At 52.1% G+C, this 23,165-nt stretch overlaps 7 protein-coding genes across 7 annotated transcripts; 1 reads left to right on the top strand and 6 right to left on the bottom strand.

The window, feature by feature from the left end:
* Window positions 1–536: 536 nt before the first annotated feature.
* N7481_011812 (putative importin beta-4 subunit) lies at window positions 537–4,099 on the bottom strand (the record flags this gene model as incomplete). The annotated part of the gene is given in 6 exon segments (XM_057271031.1): window positions 537–1,452; window positions 1,678–2,990; window positions 3,018–3,042; window positions 3,062–3,711; window positions 3,735–3,994; window positions 4,054–4,099. 6 exon segments carry the CDS (start codon window positions 4,097–4,099, stop codon window positions 537–539), a joined length of 3,210 nt encoding a protein of 1,069 aa, XP_057118205.1.
* A 756-nt stretch (window positions 4,100–4,855) lies between these two features.
* ncr1 (sphingolipid transporter NCR1) lies at window positions 4,856–8,825 on the bottom strand (the record flags this gene model as incomplete). Its single annotated transcript, XM_057271030.1, has 3 exons — window positions 4,856–4,959; window positions 5,028–8,469; window positions 8,553–8,825. 3 exons carry the CDS (start codon window positions 8,823–8,825, stop codon window positions 4,856–4,858), a joined length of 3,819 nt encoding a protein of 1,272 aa, XP_057118204.1.
* An 837-nt stretch (window positions 8,826–9,662) lies between these two features.
* Window positions 9,663–10,677, bottom strand: N7481_011810 (tudor domain-containing protein; the record flags this gene model as incomplete). Its single annotated transcript, XM_057271029.1, has 3 exons — window positions 9,663–9,751; window positions 9,845–10,559; window positions 10,627–10,677. The coding sequence occupies 3 exons, from the start codon at window positions 10,675–10,677 to the stop codon at window positions 9,663–9,665; spliced, it is 855 nt and encodes a 284-aa protein (XP_057118203.1).
* Window positions 10,678–12,157: 1,480 nt separating this feature from the next.
* Window positions 12,158–14,024, top strand: yap1 (putative bZIP transcription factor AP-1/Yap1; the record flags this gene model as incomplete). Its single annotated transcript, XM_057271028.1, has 3 exons — window positions 12,158–12,604; window positions 12,662–13,610; window positions 13,675–14,024. 3 exons carry the CDS (start codon window positions 12,158–12,160, stop codon window positions 14,022–14,024), a joined length of 1,746 nt encoding a protein of 581 aa, XP_057118202.1.
* A 1,524-nt stretch (window positions 14,025–15,548) lies between these two features.
* On the bottom strand, window positions 15,549–17,828 carry N7481_011808 (uncharacterized protein; the record flags this gene model as incomplete). Its single annotated transcript, XM_057271027.1, has 3 exons — window positions 15,549–17,340; window positions 17,495–17,606; window positions 17,675–17,828. Coding segments are annotated over 3 exons (2,058 nt in total), but the record flags the coding sequence as incomplete, so codon positions are not given.
* A 682-nt stretch (window positions 17,829–18,510) lies between these two features.
* N7481_011807 (uncharacterized protein) lies at window positions 18,511–20,112 on the bottom strand (the record flags this gene model as incomplete). Its single annotated transcript, XM_057271026.1, has 5 exons — window positions 18,511–19,110; window positions 19,165–19,254; window positions 19,317–19,602; window positions 19,674–19,784; window positions 19,844–20,112. Coding segments are annotated over 5 exons (1,356 nt in total), but the record flags the coding sequence as incomplete, so codon positions are not given.
* A 753-nt stretch (window positions 20,113–20,865) lies between these two features.
* Window positions 20,866–23,046, bottom strand: N7481_011806 (putative glutaminase; the record flags this gene model as incomplete). The annotated part of the gene is made up of 1 exon (XM_057271025.1): window positions 20,866–23,046. One exon carries the CDS (start codon window positions 23,044–23,046, stop codon window positions 20,866–20,868), a length of 2,181 nt encoding a protein of 726 aa, XP_057118199.1.
* Between the last annotated feature and the right edge of the window lie 119 nt (window positions 23,047–23,165).

Genomic DNA, 23,165 nt, shown 5'->3' with positions numbered 1-23,165 from the left:
ACACGTCACAGGGTTTAAGTGGACTGGCAGTATGTACTACGTAGGCTAAGGTGTAAGGAAGTGGTAGAAGAAAGTGAATGATGAATTGAATAATAAATGAGGATATCTAGGGATGTCATAAAGCAGGTGCGGTGATAGCAAGTATAAAACGTGGTAAGACTGCAGAGCCCAGGGAACGGGAATATTTGCCAGGTTTACCAGGGTCAAGCCGAAAAGGAATGCTCCAAGGGGTTATTTCAAGGGTTAGTTCGATTTATCTAAAACCACTCGGAGACCAGACTAAAAGAACAGATCTACAGATCTACACAGAAACCAAATTTTGTCTCGAAAGACAAGTCAATTGACCTATATACAGCAACAACTTTTGTACTATTCATCACTCATCGCGGAATTCTCCGCTCCTGAGACGGGGTAGGGTATCGTCTAGTCATCTCGTGTTGGGGGGGGGAAATCCTCCAAGTCTATCCATTAACATCCAAAGTCATAAAAAATAAATAAATCATCAGGCGCAAGCCAATTCAGCGAGAGGAAAGGCTTTACAGCTGCTCGACCCAGGGGGCGGCGCCGGCCTGCATCTGGTTGAGCCACTTGACGAGCTCGATGAGCTCGGCGCGGCGCTCATCCTCGAGCTGGTCCTCGTCACCGGTTAGGACGGCCTGGAAGACGGGGAGCAGTTGAGGGGTGAGCTCGCGGATGGTGGGATCCTCCCACTTGTACATCTGGCAAATCATGCGGTACAGGGGCTCGTTCTCCTCGTAGTCGTTCTTCAGAGGAAGAATGTTAACCAGGACGGGGAGGACGTCCTTGGTGGGGACGTTGTCGCGGCTGCGGAGAATCATGCGGCTAACGCAGCCAGTGGCATTGTCCTGCAGGCGAGACACGTTCATCGACAGGCACTGCTCGAGGCGGCTGAGGATGGTGGGGTACTCCTTCAGCATCTCAGCGTCGGACTGGGAGTGCTCGACCAGGCGGCCGACAGCGTAGGCGGCGTTGGAGCGAGTCTGGGGGTCCTCATCGTTGAGACGGTGGAGGAGGAGCTTGAGGAAGGTACCGGTGAAGGGGGTGACGGAGCCGCCCATGCCGTTGATGCACTCAGCGAGGACACCGACGGAGGTGGCGCGCTCAAGGGCCTCGCCGCTGCTGGCATAGCGGAGGATAGTCTTCTCGAAAACCTTCCAGAGCTCAGCGAAGCTAGAGCCGAGAGCGGCGGCCATACCAGAGACAACGTCAAGGGCGGTGTCCACGACGACCCAGTCGAACTCGGAAGTCTCTTCACCGGCCTCAGCGGTCTCCTCCTCGGGACCGAATTCAAGCTGGCAAGGGTGCTGCTTCGTGATGATGTCAGTGACCATCTGGATCACGTTGTGCAGCATGGTCTCGTCAGCGATGAGAGCGGGACCGCAGAAGCGGAGGTTCTCAGCCATGTTTCGGTTGATGTCGGCGACGGTAGCACTTAACAAATCAGATCAGTTAGCATGTGGTCAAAACCAACGATCAGAAGCAGCATAGCAAAAAAAATAGTGAAGAACAATTTCAGATACAGAACGCCGTTTACATCAATCGCGACTTTTGCGCGTCAAAGTGAGCTGGGTTAAGCGAGATGGATCATCATGAAAAGGGGTGTGCCCGGAGGCAACGGAGCAAAAGCAAAACATATAAAAAAGCATTAAAACGTACCGGTCGTCTTCCTCAGTCCACATCTTGACGGTGGCAGTCATGAGGATTTCACCAAACTTCTTGACCTCCTTGGCGGGCTGGACCTGAAGGGGCAGACCAGGCTGCCACTTGGCCATTTGCTCGGTCTCCTCAGCAATGCTGACGAGCATAGCGTAGGAGCGGTGCAGAGTGCTGATAGTGCTCTTGCGAACACCCTCGTAAGGGTGCTCAGCAAGGGGCATGACCTGCTCAATGGTCTTCTCGAAGTAGGGAAGGAAAGAGCTGCGGGTGTGGGTGATCAGATCACCGATAACCTCGACGGCAATCTCCTTCTCAAGAGACAGGGGAGTGGTAGCGGTGATGTCGTCCCAGGCATCCTCGTCGTCCTCGAAGTCAACATCCTCGATCTCACCCTCAACGTCATCTTCATCGTCAGCGGAAGCGACCTTGACCTTACGGCCAGCAACGGTCACCTCCTGACCAACAAGGTCCTTGGCTGCCTCGCCAAGCTCGACCTCAAGGTCGGTCTCATCTTGCTCAATACAGGCGAAGAGACCGTTGACAACACCCTCCAGGAAGGGGGAGAAGTCCTCAGAGTAGACCTTGGCCATGGAACCCCAGAAGATGTAGGTGCTCTCCTTGAGACGGGAGTGTCCCAGGTGGAGAGCCTCCTCGGTGGCGCGCATGAGGGGCTCAACGTAGGGCTGGTAGCGCTCAGGGCCAGCGGCAGCAGCCATCTCACCCATAGCGTCAGTGACACTAGCACGGAGATCAAGCTCCTCCTCGCTGTCCTTGACGGCAGCAAACTCCTGGAGCAGGTGCATAGACTCGTCGAAGAAGGACAGGAAGGAGTCACCGGCGGAGGAGGCCAGAGAACCAAGAGCACCGGCAGCGAGAGCCTTGATCTTGAAGTCGGGGTGCTTGAAGAGGTTGTGCAGGATGGGGACAAGCTCAGCTTGGTAGGGAGCAACGTCCTTCTCATCGAGACCGTCAACGACGGCATCAATGGCGCTGATACCAGCCTTCATGATGTCCATGGTAGGACCATCCTCCTCTCCATTGTACTCGGCCATGGCCTTGGCCAGATTCTGGAAAAGCAGGGGCATCAGGCGCGCGTGCTCTTGGCTGAGGTCCTCGGCGAGGTCATCGGCCAGACGGGCAACGGCGTGCAGGGAAGCCTGACGAACCTTGGACTCGGAGTCGGCAAGGAGTTGGAGAACCATAGGGAAGATCTCGTGCATCTGGGTGCTGATGAAGTCGGGAGCACCCTCAACACACATACCCAGAGCCATGATACCGGCGCGGCGGTAGTTAGGGTCTTGGCTGTTGAAGTACTGGCCGAGGGCCTGGAGCAGAGGAACAACAATCTGGCTGGGGGGGGAGGCTCTGGGCGAGCATATCCAACAGACCGAGGGCGGAGCGAGCAGGGGTGATCTCGTCGTCGATGGGGGCATCATCCAGCTCGGTAACGATGTGCAGAGCAGTGTGGGTGAGCTGCTCACCAATGCGCATACCCTGGATCTTGAGCTTGCGGTACTGAACGGCCTGCATGAGGAAGCTGATGGCCTGGGTGCGGACATCCTCATCGACCTCGGTGTTGGCAGAGATCTCGTTCATGAAGACAACGAGGTCCTTCAGATGAACAGTGAGAAGGGCAGGGTCGCAGCCGAGCAGGGTCTGGAAGACCTCGAAGGCCTGCATGATGCGGTCGTCATCACCGGAGGAGATAGCGTCCTTCAGGACAGCAACCATGGAGGGAACGAGGTCCTGGAAAGCCTTGACAGAAGCCATGTCCTCCTCCGAATCGAGGTGCATAGCCAGCTTGCTGAGAGCAAGCAGGGTGTTGATGCGGACCTCGGCGCTCTCGGGGTCCTGGATGGTCTTGCTGAAGAGCTTGAAGAGGTCAGAGAACTTCTCCTCGAAGCCTTCACCGAGAGTCTCCAAGATGGTGAAGAGAATGTAGATAGAGACGGCACGCTCATCCTGGTTGCCGCCGTCGGCAGCGCGGAGGAGCAGGTTGGGCAAGTCAGCCCACTCGCCATCCTCGAGATCGATCTTGGCCACAGCGGAGATAATACGAGCAATGGAGTGACGGACCAGGAAGAGCTATCGCTCATCGAAGAGCGGAGCAGCTGATCCCGAACCTGGGGCTTCTGGTCATCGGCGACCTTCACCCAGTGCTTGTTAACGTTACCGCGAGCCTCAACAGCCGCGAGTTGACGGAAGTGAGGGTCCTCATGTCCGGTAGCGATCTGAATAAGGAGGACGAAGGACTGGGGCTGGGAGTAGAACTCCTTTTGCAAGATGCCGGTAGCTTCCTTAACATTTCCCTTGGAGGCTGGAGGACGCAAGGAGTCAGTGACATTCATCTTCAATGGGGATCAGGGTGGTACATACGGTCAAGAACCACCTGCAGCTGCTGCAGGAATCGTTGTTGATCCATAATGGTGTGAAATGAGATCGAAATCAGAGATTTCTTCTTTTATGTGTGCGTGGAAGGTCGTAAAACAAAATGTCCCGGGCCTCTTTATGTGAAAGAAACGAGGCTAGAGGGACAAATGCAATGAGCAGCTTGTCTTCGACAAACAGCTCACTTTTTGGGGGGGTATCAAGATAAACGAAAAGGAAAAGGAAAGAAAAAAGAAAAAGGAGAGGATGGTGGGGGAAGAAGAAAGAGGGAGAAGCAGAAGTATTTGAGGCACAGCAGAAAAAAAAAAAAAAGTCGTCAGGGGTGGGATGGCTGCCCAATCGAGTTTAGGGCGGGTCCGAAATTTTTGCTGGAGCGCGTTGGAGGTCCCACTGCTTCTGTTGGTACTGGGACGCGCCGAAATTTCTGGTTCGCGATGGAATTAATTCGATTGTTTTGAGGGGTTGCTATGGGGCTTTTTGTGTAAAAAAGTAAATAATTTACTTTATTGGTTGGTGGTGTGTGGTACTGGGAAAGAAACACACCTATTGTAGTACCGAGATTGTTCAATGATATACCCGGAATGACCAATTCATATACGATGGTCAGCTCTGCAGACAAAGCAATGATGTAGATGAAATATCCCTAAAACTCCTCCACCTGTTCTGTATAACTCCAAAGCCCAAAGCTAGAAGAGTCTCAGCCAGCAAGTTGACCGGACCCCAACAACCACGGTAATAACTATGAAACAGAGAGCGGAAGATAAAATGCAAGACACCAAGAAAGACCAGTTCAATATTCGTCAGAGTCATATTCGTCATCGACCAGCAATGACCGATAGCCTCGAGAGGCAAGATTGGCTTCCAACCCGCCATCAGACGCGGGATCAGAATACCCTGGAGAAGAAAACGTTAGCAAAGATCCACTAGCTAGGACCCAATGTCCGATGATGTCATGTACGTACCTCCACCACCAAAGTAGCTAAGAGCTACCGGCAGGAAGATGAGGGCGTGGGTGGCGGCAAAGATAACTAGCGCCAGCCACACCCTGAAATAGTAGATCTCAAAGATCTTGCTCCGCGTGAACGCAAGAACACAGACTCCTAACAACTTCGTCACAGTGATACCACTAAAGACACTGCCCCCGACATTGACCAGAGCCGTCCAGGCGCGCGCATCCTTGCCGTGGAACTGGGTAGGAGCTTTCTCCAAAAGAGTCGACGAAGGGAACATGAAGGCACGCGCAATGTGAGCACAGAACTCGACACTAATGCCCACACAGATCACCAAGTTCACTAGCGAGACCGCATTGAGAGACACCCCGGCAATGGCCATGGTGCCGATGATATCAACCACCGTCATGACCACTGTCGTTGTTACGACTGCGCCGGTAGCAATGGATCCCAGAATGGCCGAGGTCAGGACAAAAATGATAGCTACCGCCGAGCCGAGGAGCGTGCCTGTCAATTGCACGATAGACACGTACTGGTCGAAGAAGATATAGAACTTGGAGTAAGGGAAGACGTCGATCTTGTGCTCCCGTGAGATATCGTCTGCGATGCGGCGGGCGGCGATATAAGCCTGGATGAAGTCCTCCTGGCTACGGAGGGCAGTATGGCTGGTGCGGTAATGACTGGCACTGATCGTAGTGTGTTCCTCGTCGAGCACCAGTGCATTACTATATGGTGCCTTGCCGCCAAGGGGACAATTGGCAGTGGTGTCGGCTTCAATCCACTTCTCAGCGTAGTGGATAAACTCGGGCCCAGTCGGCATGCCGTGTAAAGTGATGTTCCAGGGAGGATCACGGCCGTCAAAGCAAATCTTGCCGTCTTCCTGGCAGCAGTCCTGCTGGGGGTTGAGCCAGTAGAAGAAATCGTCGAGCCAACTGGCGGCAGATCCGGAGAGGTAAGAGACATTGGAACGCTTGGATTCCTGTTCCAGTATAAATGGCAAGGAGTATTCATCACAGTTAGTGAATCGCCCGCACAATTGTTTTTGATGGGATCGCTCGGTCACATTTACATCACGGGTGATGAAGTAGACAGGAGGCCCAGTGCGGAAGTAATCATAGAGGTCGTTGAAGTATGGGATCAGGTACGAATCGCTGGGAATGGCGATTCGCTGGTCCAGTCCAAGTGGTACTTCAGGGATCAAAGCAATGCCCGCGGTCAAAACGCCCAAAAATGTGATCACAACAGCCGCCTTTACTCGGCGATCCAAGATAAAAGGCGCATAGACACGGCGGATAAATCTCTGGAGAGTGCTTTCAGCCTCCTCATCGTCATATATCTGATCTTCGGGTAGGCCGAATGAGGTCGCTTTGCGCACAGTGAGGCAAGGGAAGCAGTCTGCGCGAAGGCTCTCGACTCGTCTCTGATTAAGAGAGAGGACCGATATAAACATTGTCACCTGCAAAATAGCATTGATGAAGACAGCGCCGGCGGCGTATGCGGCAAAGTTCTTCACAGCGGGCATTCCCACAAACACGCCCAAGGAAAAAGCCACCGTCTCAGTCAAGGCAGAGAGGAAGACACTTGGTCCAATTCTACCCGCTGCACGTGCTACGCGCTCATCAATTTCTTCGTCCGGGTAGCTGAAGTTCACTCGCTCGAATTCATGGACGATCAAGAAGATATTGTCGACACCCACTGCGAGCACAAGGAAGGGAATAACTTCAGCGATGATCAGGGTCGCTCGCACACCCGCGGCCGAGAACAGTCCCACGGAGGCAGAAACAGACATCAACACGATCACGATGCCAGCGATGCCCAGGGTGAATTTGGACTGGACCAGCGCATTGGCGCGGTTATGCAGGAGAGATCGCCAGGTGACAGTGACAGATCCCAGGGCGAGAGATGCATACAAGAACATGATCACGTAGCTGATAACCACGATCTTTGCATCCGTGTTGGTAGACTTGTTCAACTCCTGCTCCAGGCTGATTTCGGTATTGAATGAGACACGCAGTCCCCGCTCAACTGCTTCTTCCTGGACGACATCGAAAACGCGCCTAAAACTATTCTCCCAGTCGATCGCCTTCTTCTCGCCGTCGCTCCCTTGGTCGTGGTTATTCACTACCCAGGTGACGATCAACGCCTTAGCATCCAGAGCATTTTCACTTTCATCGTACCCGCCCAAGATCATCTCCGGCTTCAGGGGCTGTGAGAAGTCCGGCAGACAGCTCACATCGCCAGGCGATTCTGTACAATGGCTCAGACGATCCTCCCAGGTATCCGGATCGAGGTTGAACACCGAGCCGCCATAATAGCCAGTCAAGGATTGTACCACACAGGCATTACCGACGGGTTTGAAGCAAACATCATCTAAATTCAGGCCAAGGTCGAGCGAGATCATCCTCCGCACGCGAGACTCAACATCAAACCACCAAACGAGCGTGTCATAAGTCAGTACTGGGCCAGTTTCATTGACCAAGAACGCCTGTTCGGCTCGGTAGAATGGGCCAAAGTTTTCATCGAAGTAGGCTTTCTCTTGTGCTGCAGCTGACGACGGGCTCACCCACAGGCGGACTGGGTCGGTCTCAACCGCGAAACGTAACCAGCCTAAGCTGAGCAGGACCACAAAGACAAAGCTGGAGACAATGGTGATGGCCGGGAACCGTGCTGAGGCTCCACCAATGCGGTGGAACAAGGCAGACAGTAGCGAGTTCGGTTTATATACTCCCTGCGGCTGTTCCATATATCCACCACGATGAACAACTTCACCTTCATCCTCTTCATCGCTAGGAGCCGGGTCTTGCAGTAGGCGAACACGTTCAGGCTTGCGGAATCGGCGCTCCTTGAAAGTTACGTAGCTTGCAAGACTCATTACTAGTAGCAGGAAGGCGGAGTATATGATGATAACGGCGAAAGACAGACATGGCAACAGTCCAACATGGCAGCTCTTTTCGGTTGACACGGCAGGTAACTCGGGGCAAACATCTGGACAATCGACGCAAGAGCAACGATATGCCTTGTCGGGGTCATTGCAGGCCTTTGGCTGAATCGACAAGGGCCTCATGCCCTGCTCGTCACTGCGTGGCTCCGTACGAAAGTTGATCTGGAACGGACTGCCAAGAAACTTCTTATCGCCCAGGAACTTCAGGAACTGTTCGTAATCTTTCGCGCCGCCTCCGATGAAATCGATCGCTTTACCGCCAGAGGCACCGTTCTTCACGTTCTTGCAGCTATCGAAGAAGCCGCTTTGGTATTCCTCAGACCAGACATTATCGATCTCAGTGACGAGTGTCTTTCCTGAGCTATTCTCTTCCGTTTGCGTGACATTAACGAATAGGGATTGGTCGGGCGAGCAGGTGAATGTGCAAAAGATGTTGAAGAAGTTATCTCGGCAAGCTGGACAGGAGGCAATGATGCCCTCTGCCAGTTTGAGGTTGGAAGACAGCGCATCAATCTACACGTGGTTGATTCTGTTAGCATGGCTATGATAGAAGCAAAGGAATCCGCAACTTCCAAGAGTCACAAAGTTCTACTCACTTGCTCCTCGAGACAACAGACTGGGCCGGACTCCCATTTCGGGCCACAGAGGTTGACTAGCTTCTCCCGCACGGGGTCCTCCAGGCCCTTCGCCCGTCCATTATCGGGGCACGGCAGTTCCCCACCAAAGATCGACTGTTTCCCACATTGTCCTCGGATCGCGCATCGGCCCTTCTCGTGGATCTTTGTCTCGCCTTGTGCGGCGGCGAGCGTCGGCTGTAAAGCAAGGGAGGAGAGCCCGACGAGCGCGGCGACGAGACTCAATTGCCGCATAGTTGTGAGAGCGTGTTTATGACTTTAATGAGTGTTTCTCTCTCTTGATGAGTTGAGAGGTCTTCTTTTGTAGTATAGCGAGTTGTCTAAGGTCGTTCAGAGTCGGTGGTCGACAATGCGCCAGTGGGGCATGGGCATGTGTGAGGTATGGTCGCGAGACCGTGTTGAGAGCGTGTTCAGGAGTGACAAGGTGTAAGGAAGGTAAATCCCAGAATAGAAGCAGAATTCAGGGGATATCCAGACCTGCGACAACTTGAAGGAAAAGAAGGAAGACCAGGAAGGTTAAGACGGAGCTAAGGGAGAGCATGACATGACGTGGACGGGGCCGAGGCGGAGACAAACCGGGAAAAGCGGGTCAACCCCGTTCTCCAGCTTCAATTTCAAGTTTGGTCTACAGGGCAGTCTAGCATCTATGGTGATTAGTATTATATTTTACAATTTACCAGGTCTCTACCTAGGTACTCCTGCTTATGAATCAGTTGATGGGTTTCTATTCAATGTAGTCATATGTAGGCTAGTTTACGATATTTCCCAGTGGCACTCAATCAATATCTGGATTAAATAAGGTAGCCTGGATTAATATACCCCTAGTTGAGATATTTATTCTTTTCAACAAGGACAACCCCCAGAACTACTAGAGAAGCCGCCGAAGAAACGCACCGGGCACTTTTATAAACATAACGCCGGGCACAAGAGATACATCCAACTAGAATGTCTGCATCGCCGATCTAGTTAGCGATCAGGACGCATGAAATGAAAGGAAAGGTCTGGAGAGAAAGGAAAATGATATCGTAAAAGTTTCAAACATAACCATGTACGCAGATTTCAAAAATGCGTCTAGTAGCCCTCATCTTCAGCCTGCTGATAGATGTGGCGCGTCCGCGTTGGGTCCTTGCGCATCGTCTGACCAGACCCGGTGAATCCCACTATCAAAAACAATTAGTTGGGTGTCAATCAAGACACGATTACCAGCACGCAATCGGCCCAAAGAATGAAACGTTAAGGAAAGTAGAGCATACCTCGAGCGTTAGGACCGTCGCCTGTACGAAACATGCTATCCTTCTTGCCAAGCTTGCTCTTGCTCTTGCCCTTGGTCTTGGCCGCAAAGTCCTTCCACTTATTCTTGCCCTCCTCCAACTCGCGGGTCGCCTTGACCTTGCGAGGCACCTTTGCCGGACGCGCATCGCTCGCCTGGGGCGTCTCGTTGCGAGCCTGATTGGCCAGCGTTGGGTTGATATCGGCGGCGGCCGAAATCACGTTGGACGGCGCGGGTGAGGGAGACGCCGAACTGCCTGAAGGACCATCAGCCTTGCGCTTGCGATTGTCATTTCCCTGGACGGGTCGGATGTCCTTGGAGGTCAGGTTCTCCACGGTCGCATATGACTTGAAGGAAACGAGGTAGACGGGGTTACTGGCGGAACCAGTGATGGAGGTGATGCGGGCGGGATAGAAGGAGCCGTCTCCGGAGACCCAGCGGGCGAGAACGTGCTCGTTGACGGTGAATGAGGCAGGTTGTGAAGGGACAATCTCGTCTTTGTTATCTGCGGCTGGTTTTGAGGCATTGTCTTTTTTCCACGAGTCTCGAGAGGCGGGCTGGGGCTGGACGGGCGCGGCGGGCTTAAGCTCGGCAATGGCAGTTTCGGTGAGAGTTATAAGTTCTTCGAGTTCAGTTTGGAGACTCTGCAGTTCCGTGTTATCGGGTTCTACCTGCAAGCTTGACTGGACAGTTTCAAGCTGGACCGAGCATGTTAGTTCTGATTCTGGGAGGGCTGCGGCAAATTTTGGACCGGGGGGAGTTTACCTGAAGCTTGAATTCTTTGACCTCGGCCTCCAGGGCTGCGACGTCGGACATTGTATTGCGGGGGATGGGTTTATTCTGGAAGGGCAAGGGTTAAAGGAAGGGGGAGGGATCAGAAGGTCAAAGATGGCCGCGTTGAGTGAGGGAGATTGATGGCTCCAGCTGATTTGATATGCGGAGGCCGTTGATATGTCCAGGTCACGTGATGATTGCGATCTTGCAGTGCTTATCAGCCATCATCTGCCAGCATCTAGGGAACTAGGGTACCCTAGGGCATTCTGGCTAGGAGATGGCATTCTAGTATGTACTACTGGTACTAGTCGTAGTTGATATTCTGGACACCTCGGTATCTGCGGTCTAGACTGGATGGAGATGTGACATCTGATACTCAGGAAGGGATCTTTGGATTCATGGAATCCACCCTTGGCTAGATAGGGTCGACGTGGGTGCCTAGTACGAGTACTGGTAGTACTAGTAGTACCAGTACTGCATACTACGCTGAGTGGCCTGATTGCAGCTGGCACGGGCAAAGGAGTACGATCGACCAGGTGCATGCGAGGTCGGAGCATAATCTAGCCGGGGGCCGAGTGGAAACGTCATCTTCCAAGATTGCCACGAGGTGGGTCTAAGAGTTAATAGTAGTACTCCAGGGCTACTAGCAATATTCTATGAATGATACCAGTAGTATATAGAGTATGCTAGGGATACTGAATACAGGCTGGGTAACTACTACTACTCCTACTACTACTACTACTTCTCGGAGGTACCGGAGATATACTATTGGAGACCTGTTCTACTATATATAATGGTAGAAACACTGGCGGTGAGGACCGTGAGGTACTACTAATAGCATACTGAGTACTTAAGCACTAGGCTATAACTATAACTACTAGTACTACGATAACTTATACTAATAGTAGCACACTAACTAGACTATAATAATTAGTACTACTCCGTACTAGTTACTAGTACTGTCTGACTCACAGAACTGGATCGAACCCTCTTCTGACTGATTTCTAAGCACTCCAAACATTCCCCGCTACCCTGGATCCTCCCCCCACTCTGATTGGCTGCCGATCACCTGCCTTCACCACAACTGGGAATTGCCTCCCCCCCCCCAGCGTCCCATTGCATCCATTGGATTGATACCACTCCCTCCACTCCCTCAATGTCTTGTTCTCATCTTTAATCCCGGCCCCCGTTTCACTCACCATCCCGGCGGAAAATACGAGACCCAGTCCGTTTGTGGTCTAGTCAGTCTTAGCCTTCTTAGCCTCAGGCCCCGCTACGATCTCATCTCTTTTTTCCCCTCTTCGTTGAATCATCATCCCTCCAGGCTCCGGCTTCGTTTGTCCATCACGGCCTTGTAGCCTTCAAGTTGCCACCCTTCCGTTAATCCCGTTCTGGACCCCTCCAGAACGCTTTCTATCGGCAACCCCCATCTCATGGTGTGTGGGCGAAACGCCCAGTCGACCGCCTCGTTTCGGATCATTCCAAAGAACCGATCTTTCGACCCCCTCCAATCTCTTCAATCATGAGTGACTACGAAAACCTCTACCAGGCTGGGATGTATCTATCCCCCGGCCAGCAGGATCTCCTCCTTGCTGCTCTATCATCCAACAACCCATCCCAAAAGAACCCCAACCATACCCCGCAGATTAAGCAAGATCTCAGCCCCGATCAATCCTCAAATGGTGGCCTGAGTGGGCCCCCGTCGGGTGGATATGAGAATGCTCAGTTTAATGGCTTGGACTTCGGGGAGAATGAGAGTCCCTACCTCGACTTCAACCCAGACGTCGACTTCGAGTTTCCTGGCTCGGGAGATCTGATCGGGGACTTACCCGATGGCGAGTATGAACTCGGTGAGAAACGGAAGTCGATGGATGGGAAGTCGGATGACGAAGAGGAGACGGGTAAGAAGCGGCGGGAAAGCGAGGCGAAGAAGCCGGGTCGCAAGCCGTTGACGTCGGAACCCACGACGGTATGCCCTTCCTGACCACCCGCAACCCAGGCAGTCAGTCCCTAACCCATTACACAGAAGCGTAAGGCTCAAAACCGTGCCGCACAGAGAGCGTTCAGGGAGCGCAAGGAGAAGCACCTCAAGGACCTGGAAACCAAGGTGGACGAGCTACAGAAGAACTCGGACACCACTACCCAGGAGAATGGCCTGCTCCGAGCCCAGGTGGAACGTCTCCAGGTGGAGTTGCGTGAGTACAGGAAGCGTCTCTCATGGATGACGAGTGGCAGCGGCCGCTCAGCCATCAGCGCCATTCCCAGCGCTCACTCTAAGGGAGCCTACGGGCTCCAGAACAACGAATTCTTGTTCGACTTCCCCAAGTTTGGTGACCTTCCCGGATCCCATCTGTTTAATGGCCAGGGCAACAAGAACGATCAATCGAAGGCCAAGTCGAGTGATAACGTGCCTCGTGCCCCTGGTGTACTGAGTCGTCAAAATGGAAGCCCGGCTAGTTCCAGCAATTCGAAAGCGAGCACCCCCACGGCCGGTCCCAATTCCAAGCCAAGTCCTTGGTCGAATGGGACCCCCGCTTCCGTCAAAACCCCTTATAATAACCTGAAGCCTTCCAACGCCTCGACTCACGACACATCGACCTCGGATTCGCCGTCTTCCTCATCTGACTCGCATCAGAGCCAGCTGCTTTCATCAAGTGGCACCTCCCCAGAGCCCAGCGTGAATTCCCCACCAGACCACAAGCCTAATGGTTCCGGTGCGAATACTTGCAGTATTCATGGATCGATCAATGGCGAACAATCCTTCTGCGCCCAACTGGGCATGGCTTGCGGCAACATCAAAAACCCCATCCCGGCGGCTCAAAAGGGCAAGTCCAACAGCATTTCGAGCGATCACCCAGCCTCCACCGATGATTACGGGCTAGACTGGTTGTCTCAACAAAATGGTGGTCAATTCGACCCTGTACTGTTTGGTGACTGGCGGGAGCCTCAGGACGCCGTGCTCTCCCAGGACTTTGGTTCTTTCTTCAACGATGCTTTCCTCTCTCCCCGACCTGGGCAGTCCATCTCATAACCTGACAGAAGCAACAACGCAGCCGACGCCGAAGCCGCAGCCACAGCCGAAGAAGGATCTGATGTCTCGAATTGACCAGAAGCTTGAGGAAGAGGTTGTCCCAGGCGAGGACAAGAATTCGATGCTATCTTGCAATAAGATTTGGTATGTTAATAACCCTTTTGAAGATCCGATTGTCGACCAGTCACTAACGCACTCTCCTCCCAGGGATCGACTACAATCGATGGAGCGATTCCGCAATGGCGAGATCGATGTTGACAACCTGTGCTCAGAGCTGCGCACTAAGGCCCGCTGCTCTGAGGGTGGTGTCGTGGTGAACCAGAGTGATGTCGATGATATCATGGGTCGCGCGAAGTAATCAGTCGGCCCGACCCGGTTTGGGATGGAGACGGTTTGCATACTCCATTATCCCACCCAGACACCTCACTTCACGACTCACGGAACCCGCTTCACGCCCAATCAGCTGTACACGTTATCAATCATACCCATCATCTCATCGAATTGTCATTTGAAAATATCCGGCGTAATACATACAACTCAGGAAATCCCTCAAAATGAGAGGAATCATCGGCCATACGCACCGCACTGCACCGCACTATCATCTACTTCGAAATTGGATCCGTATCGGCGCACTATTGGCCCACTGCCTCGGAGGCATTTTGAATCCGTTCTATTGATCTTCAGATTTTTCATTTTCTTCTTCTTCTTCTTCTTCGTCTCCGTCTTCTTCTTCTAGCTATTTTTTTGTTCAACTGCTCTTGTTGATGTTGATGTTTTCATCATTTCTCTCCTTCAGCCCGGCGAACGGAGACCCGGTTCTCGTTGTCCTGCGATGCAATCTAGTAGAATGCTGGCGCATTTTATCTTATCACCGGAGGAAAATATGGTTGGCGAATGGAAAGAAATGGCCTGGAAAGGAACTGGAATAGGTATTTTGATACTTGCACGCTTTCTTTTGTGCTGTACCCTTGTAAACAAATATGAGTACTTCGAACGATTTTCTGACGATTTTTCTCTTGCGTAAGTACTAGGTAGTAAGTACTAAACTACTCCTAGTGACTAGTAACAGTATTGATCTTATTAGCTGGGTACCTAACAAGTACTCATATCTTCCCAATCTGACTTGCATCTGTCTCTAGACTAGACCAATTAAGAACATACAGCTTACTACATCGCTACAGCGAGTTACCACTGGGGGAAAACGTACTACCCCGACCTGATCTAGATGCAATTGACACTACAACTAGTACAGGTACAGGTACAACTAACTACTCGTTACAAAACCAAGAACCGAAGGTGTAAGGGTATCGATGTTTGTCTCTTCCAGGGAGGGAAAAGGAATTAAAGTACAAAGAAACAACCGGGAAAAAGGGAAGAGGGCAACGACAGGGATGTTAATTATTTTTTTTTTCTCGCATTGGTGGTTTTTCTTTTTCTCTTTCTGTCTCTGTCTTTCGCTCATAGTAGCATGCGTGTTGTGATCACGTACGCTCTGCCAGAATCTCGCCAGACTTGTTCTCTGTTGAGTTTCAACGTGCTTCATAAAGTGACCCCCGGGCCTGATCTTGCCCCTCTCTCCTCCCCGTAGATTGTTTGGAGCGAAGCAGAGAATCATAGTAATAGACCGGGAATCATTGTAAAGCACACCATTTGCTTAACGTTGTGAAGGGTGGGTAGGGGAGGAGGGAATTCGAAAATGGGTTTCACGGAGTGAATAAGAGACACAAAGAAATTGGAATAAGTCGCAAAAAAAAGAAGAGGATGGGAGGAAGGAACATGGTGTCAACGTGAGGGGCGTAGGAAAACAGTTGATCGATGGGCTTGTCGATCATTCGAAGGGTAAAACGCGCGCGGAGAATGGAAATGACCTCTGGCTCAGGATTTAAGCGTCACCAGAGGGGGTGGGCTTGTCACCCGAAGGAGTCGACGCAGGGGAATCGTTTGGCCCACCACTCTTGAAGCCACCGCGGCCACCGCGGCCTCCACGGCCACGACCCCGGTCACCACGACCGCGGCCAGTGAATCCACCCCGGCGAGCACCCTCGCTGTCACTAGCAGACTGATACCCACGCGAGCCGGCGTTGGATCCACCACGGCCACTTCCTTGCCAGGTACCGGCGTTACCCTGACCACGGCTGCGGTCCTCAAAGAACTTGAAGTTGGGCTTGCGAGGTTGACCGCCGGTCGTAGGGCCAGACTTCTTGTGTTCAATGGGTTGACGGTCCATGGCGGCCTTGGCATCCTCCACAGTCGGGAACGTGACAACGTGGTTGAACTTGCCATACTTCTCAATCTTAGTGAGCTTGGCCTGATCCTCCTCTGGGAACAGGTCGCGGACAGCTTGCTCGTTATCGACGTTGGAGATGAAAAGCCCGTTGCTAGGCTTCTTCTCGCCGCGAGGAGCGGGGGATTCGCTGGTCTTTTCTGGCTGGGCGGTACCGTTGGTATCAGCATTGACCTTCTCCTCACCGGCGGACTGGGTGGAGGTTGCAGCAGGCTGGGGGCTGGCAGCCTTGGGAATCACAGGAATGGGAGAAGCACGAGCGGGCTGACCCTTGGCCTGACCGGGGGCAGGGGCGCCACGAGCCGGAGGCTGGTTGAACTGAGGCGTGGAAGCTGTAGGGCGACCACCAGCACCGGTAGGCGCGGGGGAAGCAGTGGTAGCAGGCAGGCCGCTGGCGACGGGAGCACCAGCAGCGACGGGCTTGCCGCTACGGTGAGCGAAGTTGAAACCTTGAGCCCGCATTTCCGTAGCGATACGTCCTCCCTCGATCTCTAGAACCAGGTATCCAAAGGCAGCGTCAGCCAAGTTGAAGTTCCACATGTTCTTGAAGGCGCTCTCATCCACTTGGCCAGCAGCATTTCCGGCGGCGACGGGGCCACCGAAGGGGTTGCCGCCATTGGCGATGGAGGGCATCTTCTGCACCACGTCCAAAGCATTGTCGAGCAGTGTCTTTTGGGCCTCATTAGAGTTAATGGCCGACTCAACCTCTCCGCGGACAGTCTCCCAGACATCATTGAATGAAGCCTTGGAGGCAGCGAGCTTGCCTCGGTAGTGGTCCAGCGAGGGGTTGACGGAGAACTCATTGTAGGAGGATCCGTAGCGGAAGTGCAGACCAGCGGAGACGGAGAAGTCTGCCTTGAGGGTGACCGAGAGCTGGTTCAGCATGCCCTCACGGGCCGGAGAGGCATGTGTGACGAAAATGCGGGTCTCGGAAGGATCATAAACTCGGTTCGCGGTATCGATCAGCTCTCCCATCTGCAAAAGGGTGGTCCACATGGTACCCTGTCCACCAGCAATTGTTGTCTTTCCCTCGCCGTTATCGAATAGCTTGTGCATCACCACTGCACCACCCAGACCCAGGAGGCGCAGCTTCACACCGCCAATGTCCAACAGTCGCGAGTTGGCCTCATCGATGATGTGCAACTTGTCAACCTTGTACTCGCCCGAGCGGAACTTCTCCAACACGCGCACATCTTCGCAAGCACCCCAAACAGTGTAAACAGGAACGTCTAGAGTGATGCGCTTGTCGAGAAGCATAGAAAGCTCGGAGAGGGGTAGCTGGTCGGGGGTGAACCGTTGCTTAATGGATTGTTGAGGAGGGACTTGTGCGATCGTCCTCTTGACATTTTCAGGCAGGAGGGGAGAATATTGGGCGACGTGCTTAAGTGTCCTAGGGGCGGCAAAGGGCGAATGTTAGCTGGACTGTTCCCCGAAAATGTTAGGTGCCCGGCTGACGCGAGCGTAGATCCTCCTTCCTGGCCAGGCCATCGGGCAGCAACCAAAGGGGCATAGTCAAAAAGCAAAAGTCGCGAGATCCAACTCACTTGTCTGCAATGCGCTCCAGGGAAGTATCGTCGTAGAAACCAAAGTCACCCGTGTGGATGATGTGGTCTGCGCGAGCCTGCTTCGCCAGCTCATTAAGGGACTTCAAGTTTCCTATCGATCATGCCCAATTAGCTCAACTCCATGTCATGTTGTAGCCTAATCATTCATATCATTCATACCTCGCACGTCTGCAATGCACAGGATCCGAGTCGGTCCATTCTGAATTACTCTGCCATTGTTGGGGAGAAGCGGCGTGGCCCCGGGCGCCGGACCCGATGGTGTCGCACCGTTAGAGATGGGGTATCCTTGGGGACCAAAGTTGTGAGGACGGGGCTAGAGAAAGAGAAAGAGAAGTGAAGATTAGCACGGGATCTCTTCGAGCTAAATCGCGCCTGGAATGCTCGCCAGTCGGACGCGGAGTGCAGTGCACTCCGCCATCGAGGGGGGAGCGCCGCTGGGGGCACGGGGGCACTTACGGAAGCCATGAGTCTGAGAGGGAAAGAAGAGATTATGGCGTTAATGACAGAATAAAAGGAAGGGGAAAAAGCAAAGGGGGGAGATGAGAGGGGGGGTGAGAGGTTGAAGGGCAAGAAAGAAGATTCACGCATGAAGCACGGCTGCTCTCTTCGGGCGCGGATTAGGTAAGCCCCCTGGCGAGTATAAATTACTTCAATACAGTAGGGTAGGAGTTGTTTGCTACAAATATCTTTGTTTATACAATGCAGATCTATTAGTATCATATATAGGATATTGGAAAATATGGACATACAGCTAGTGAGACTATAGCAGGCGCCTACTATGGCTATCTAGTTGCACTGCTCGTAGTACAAGGTTGGTAGTAGTCACCTAAGTGACATATCAACTTCAAGTTGCCAACCTCGGGTTAGTTACTAGTAGTAAATAGTATATTCAAAAAGAAAGTAGTATAAACTTCTATCAACAAATACTCTGCAGCTTATACTAAATAGTAATACTCTACTAAATAAAAGTATGAGAGTGACTTCTTCCCTCAGCCCTAATCAGGCACCCGATGCCCCCCCTTGGGCCACGCCCTGGGCGCTGCCCCCTGCAAAGCCAGTTCTGGAGATGACATCTGGATCGCACTCCCAACAGAAGTTGTTACCGAAGCCAATGGGCTGTTTCTCACAAGGACTTCTCTTTGCTCAAACCCGACCTTAGGTATCGTAAGATCGCATTTCCTGCTAGCAATGTACAGTCGGTGAGTTCCATCCGGCGCAGATGCGGTATAATAGTTGGTTCTTAGCCATCTCCCATCGAGCCTGTAGTTTTGACCTGGTATATAGCGTCCGGGGGATAACACTGCTTGGACTCTGACCCATGGCCCCATTCTACGTCTTCGATTGCTAAGTATCACTGCTTCAACCTCCACAGCCGGTTCGTGAACCAGTTGACCATTAGCGACAACACCAGTAATCATTCCTAAGGTCATCACTTTCGGTATATCCCCGCCCGAGCGATGAGGCCCTGCAATTATTGATATATCGTTCTGGAAAAATCGCAAGTTACTACAGCCAGTGTCATGAATAACCTCGAGCTCATCCCACCAATCGTAGTGTGGAAGACGGAAGGCTGTTTGATACTGTGGATAGTACCACTGGTCAGATATTGGCTCACCCGGAGAAGATAAATAGGACACAGGAACACATACCACATTGATACCAGTGCGACGGTTGTTGACTCGGAGCCTCTCCTCGACTGTAATCATCGCTAGCCTGCCTTCAGGACCAGGTATTTGGTTCTAGTATGAGGAACGCAAATTAGCTAGACCGAGCAGAATAGGTTAGTGGAACGCAAACGTACCCCTTCGACCCAAAAGTCCTTATAGCCATCGTGTTTCTGATTAATTGCTTCAAATTCATCCCAGTCAAAAGGCCGGGGCTCGCAAAGCTGAGCTCCTTTCGACCAGTATGTAACAAGTCCGGTCCAATCTAGTGTTTGCGACCTGTATGCGTTCAATATCGCTTGAACATTGGACAGTTGCTCATATTGATCTTCCTTTTGTAGACAATCCTCAAGGTCCTTGAGGACGGTGATTCGCTCAATTACTTTCCAACTCAGGCCCTCTTGCTCTCCAACCGTTTTTTCCCTGTCGCTAGATTAATCAACTGGGCCATTCATATATATAAAAGAGTCGAACGATTGAGAATTCATGCTTACCGGAAAAGGGCCTGCGCTTCTCGATAGTCTTCTAATCGTCTCTGAAAGATATGAGGCATAATATTGTCCTCTAACCTCTCCAGACAACGGGTGATTTGAGCATCAATGTCACTGTGAGACCAAATCAGCATTATCCATTGGGGTCCAACGTATAAAAAATAGTTACCCACTTTATGTCAAGGTCGGGCTCTTCTGAAGTCCATCCTTTGGGTAGCCTCAGTTCATCTGTCAATGGGTCCGGTCCACGATGCTTCCACCTCCGCGGTTTCTCAGGGCGTTCGGCCATGGAACAAACATCAACTATGCCCACATAGGACTTTTCAAGATCCAAATCTTCTACATTTAGTTTTGTACGGGGTGTTGAGTCCGATGGAGACCCGTCTTCGTATACTCGATCCCGAGAGCTCGATTTGGTTCTCTTTTTCTTTTTCGATTCTCCTCTTGAGAATGAAGTATTGCGCCTGCTAACTCTTGGCAATGGAGAAGACTCCTTGTTGCGGGTATTTCTTAGTAATGGAGAAACACGCCATTTCCTGCGAGCGGTACGGGGGGCCGGAATGGGTGAGTAAATCGTGGTCCCTCGATCCCAAGGTATACTATTCTGAGGCGAATAAGACGTCGGTGCGGTGGATGCGGAGGCATAATAGCCCGAGCCCGAAGAGCCTCTAGTACTTGCACTTGAGAACATGTTGTGAAACTGGGTTAATCAGGTCAATTTCACGAGGACTGGCAAAATAACATAGTAAACCAAGAAATTAAAGCAACCCGCGGGTTAAATAAAAGACGTGTGAATTGTCCAGTGTTGAAAGGAAACAAAGAAGACTGAGAACTTTCCAGATAGCTAACGTCTTTGTGTTCCTTGATGCTGTCTATCGTGTCTTTCATATTCGTTCCCAGACTCGAGCTGTTCAATGAAATCGTCGTGATTTTGCCTATCGACCATCAGTTGCTTTCACCTTTTCTCAAAGAGATCTCGTGCAAAGCCGCCTTCGAAGTATAACTTGTCCCACTATTTTACAAACCGAGTGATCTAGTATCAATTTCCAAGTACACGAGCCAGGTCCCTCATTGCAACCACTAGCCAAAATGACAGAAGAAATCCTACTACAGGCCAGGCAAAAGAATAGAGTAACAAAAGAGTAGAATGTAATTACAGAGAGTGCTAGCTATATACATGATTTGAGCTGCGCGATCAAAGCTCAGGCCCATGAGATTCGAAGCGGGACTTGCCCTCCTTCTTATGCTGGACTTGGGTAGACTTGTTAATGGACAAAGACTGAACCGACGCCGGACCCTTCAAAGCCAAGAGCGCGAAATGCCCACCAACCGTCGGACGTGCGCGGCATAATATCGGGATCCCTGGTTCATTTCCATGGGAGGACGTAGAGACATATCGATCAGAAAATGGCCAGTTGTGTTTCCCGTTCGTCATGAATGCCCACAGGTCATCGACGAACTCGTCCCGCGTGTTCGTCTCGAACGTGGCAGCAAGCCACATATTCCAATCTGACTTGGCCCAATCCTGCCTGTTGTCTAGAGGAACCCCGTACTCGCCTCGGACAGTAGAGTAGAACTCGCTGTTTGCCCGAATGGCGTCGCTGGAAAAGGTGTTTAGTCCAAGCAGGACGTCCGGGAATAGGTTGTATGGAGTCTTCCATGATTCGGGGTGATCGGGATATTGCAGTACGAAATGCGTTTGCTCTTCATCTGTGCCCAGGCCCTCCTCAAAGAAAAGGTTTGCGTGTTCCTCGCCGATGCGTGAGTATTGGTCAATACCACTGAGCTCGCCAAATGCTTTGATACCAACCGCTGCCTTGATGGCTAGGTTTGTCTCGTTGGCGAGAGGACCGGCGGCATCATTGGAGGAAAGTTGGTTTGCGATGTCGATACTGTTGTCGACCAAGTAGTCGGCGTATTTCTGGAAGATGTCGATATACTGACCCGCCCACTCAGAATCTCCTGTCGCGCGGACGTAAGCAAGAGCAAGAATCAGCAGATTTCCGGATTCCTCTATCGGCATCGGCTCGGCTTTCTGGTCATCATGGCCAATGGCAAGTGGGTAGTGACTGCCGAGGTCATGAATGGTATACGGAAGATGCCAACGACCGGCATCCAGGTACCGCATCACAGGTTCCAACATTAGGCGAATCCAATCAGGGTCCAGAACCCAATAGATAGGGAATGCTGGCATGATCACATCAATGGTGTTGACATTCCCGTCGCTAGAAAGCTCCTTAATGAATGCCAATACATCGTCGGTGTCGAGGGAGTCATTTGGAATAGTCAAATCTGTTCCACCATATGCTTGGCGGGTAGATAGAGCAATAATATCCGCATATTTGGGACCAGCTGCCGCAGTAGCAAAATCTATCAATTCCTGGTCCAACTCCAAGGACTCTCTCAATGTATCTCCGTAATCATCCAGGAAGAATGAGAGAGCTTGATTCGTAGTAGGGTATTCAGCGCGATAATACCCGGTATATTCGACTCCGAGATAGTTAATGGCTGCCTCGCGTTCGTAGCCTACGACAAAATTGACGGATGCTTCGCCGTAGACAGTTCCTAAATCATGGGCCAAGGCGGCGACGCTTCCGTACGACCACGCAAATTCTTGTCCGGAGAGATTGCCCTCCTGTACGAATTGATTTCGCACCGACTTGGGATCTCCGGTCAGGGAAGAGAGGCTGCTATATTCAGATGGGCGCGAAGCGAGAATGGCTTTGCCCCAGAGTGCCATATCACTGGCCTCGGCATATTTTGCTGCATCTTCCACGGAGAGCGAATGAATGAGGAGGCCGTCGTCATGTTCTTCATAGTCAAGGACGGAGCGATCCTCGCGTCCAGTCCATCTTCCATCGATATCCGAATAGATTTGGATATCGTTACCGAAATAGGACCCGGAGACTTTGACAGTCAGGTAACTGAAAGGAAGGGACTGTCGCAAGTAGTTTGAGGGGGTCACAGGCGAGAAAAAGTCGAGGGTCAATCTCACGGAGCCGGCCGTGAGGTCGAAAATGGAGTGAGTCGAGGTGAATTCGCCACGACGCACGGTGGCAGGCAATATTTCATCTTCGTCGAGGTCCGGAACACCCATTACGCTATACGCCTGGCCATCGACACGCACAATCACGGACCAGCCGAGCTCCTGGCCCGCCCAGAATTGTGGTTCGGAGTAGGGAAGTTGTTGCACGCGATCACTGGGCATCCATGCTGATAGATAAGGGTTGCGTACCGCCAGCGGATACGATGGAGGGAGCACAGGGTGATGTGTGATGCTTCCCTGCTGGTGACCTTGGTGACCATTGCTGAAAAGGGACAGAACGGAGGCGCAGAGGGAGCCCAGTCCCAGTGGCGCTTGGGAATCGAATCTCATGATGTGTAGTAGGAGGATCGACCTGGCGCACCGGGCGCATGGATCGATAGAACAATGAGAGCAAAACTGTTGCTATGGAGGGTATTGCAGGAAGGAGAGACGATGAGGATGCCAAAGAT

Source organism: Penicillium waksmanii (assembly GCF_028829765.1).
Source record: "Penicillium waksmanii strain IBT 27052 chromosome Unknown utg000009l:1.0-4314994.0:1.0-4318279.0, whole genome shotgun sequence".
Classification (NCBI taxonomy): Eukaryota; Fungi; Ascomycota; class Eurotiomycetes; order Eurotiales; family Aspergillaceae; genus Penicillium; species Penicillium waksmanii.
Note: the sequence above shows the minus strand (reverse complement) of the source record. Positions and strands in the feature narration are given on the sequence as shown.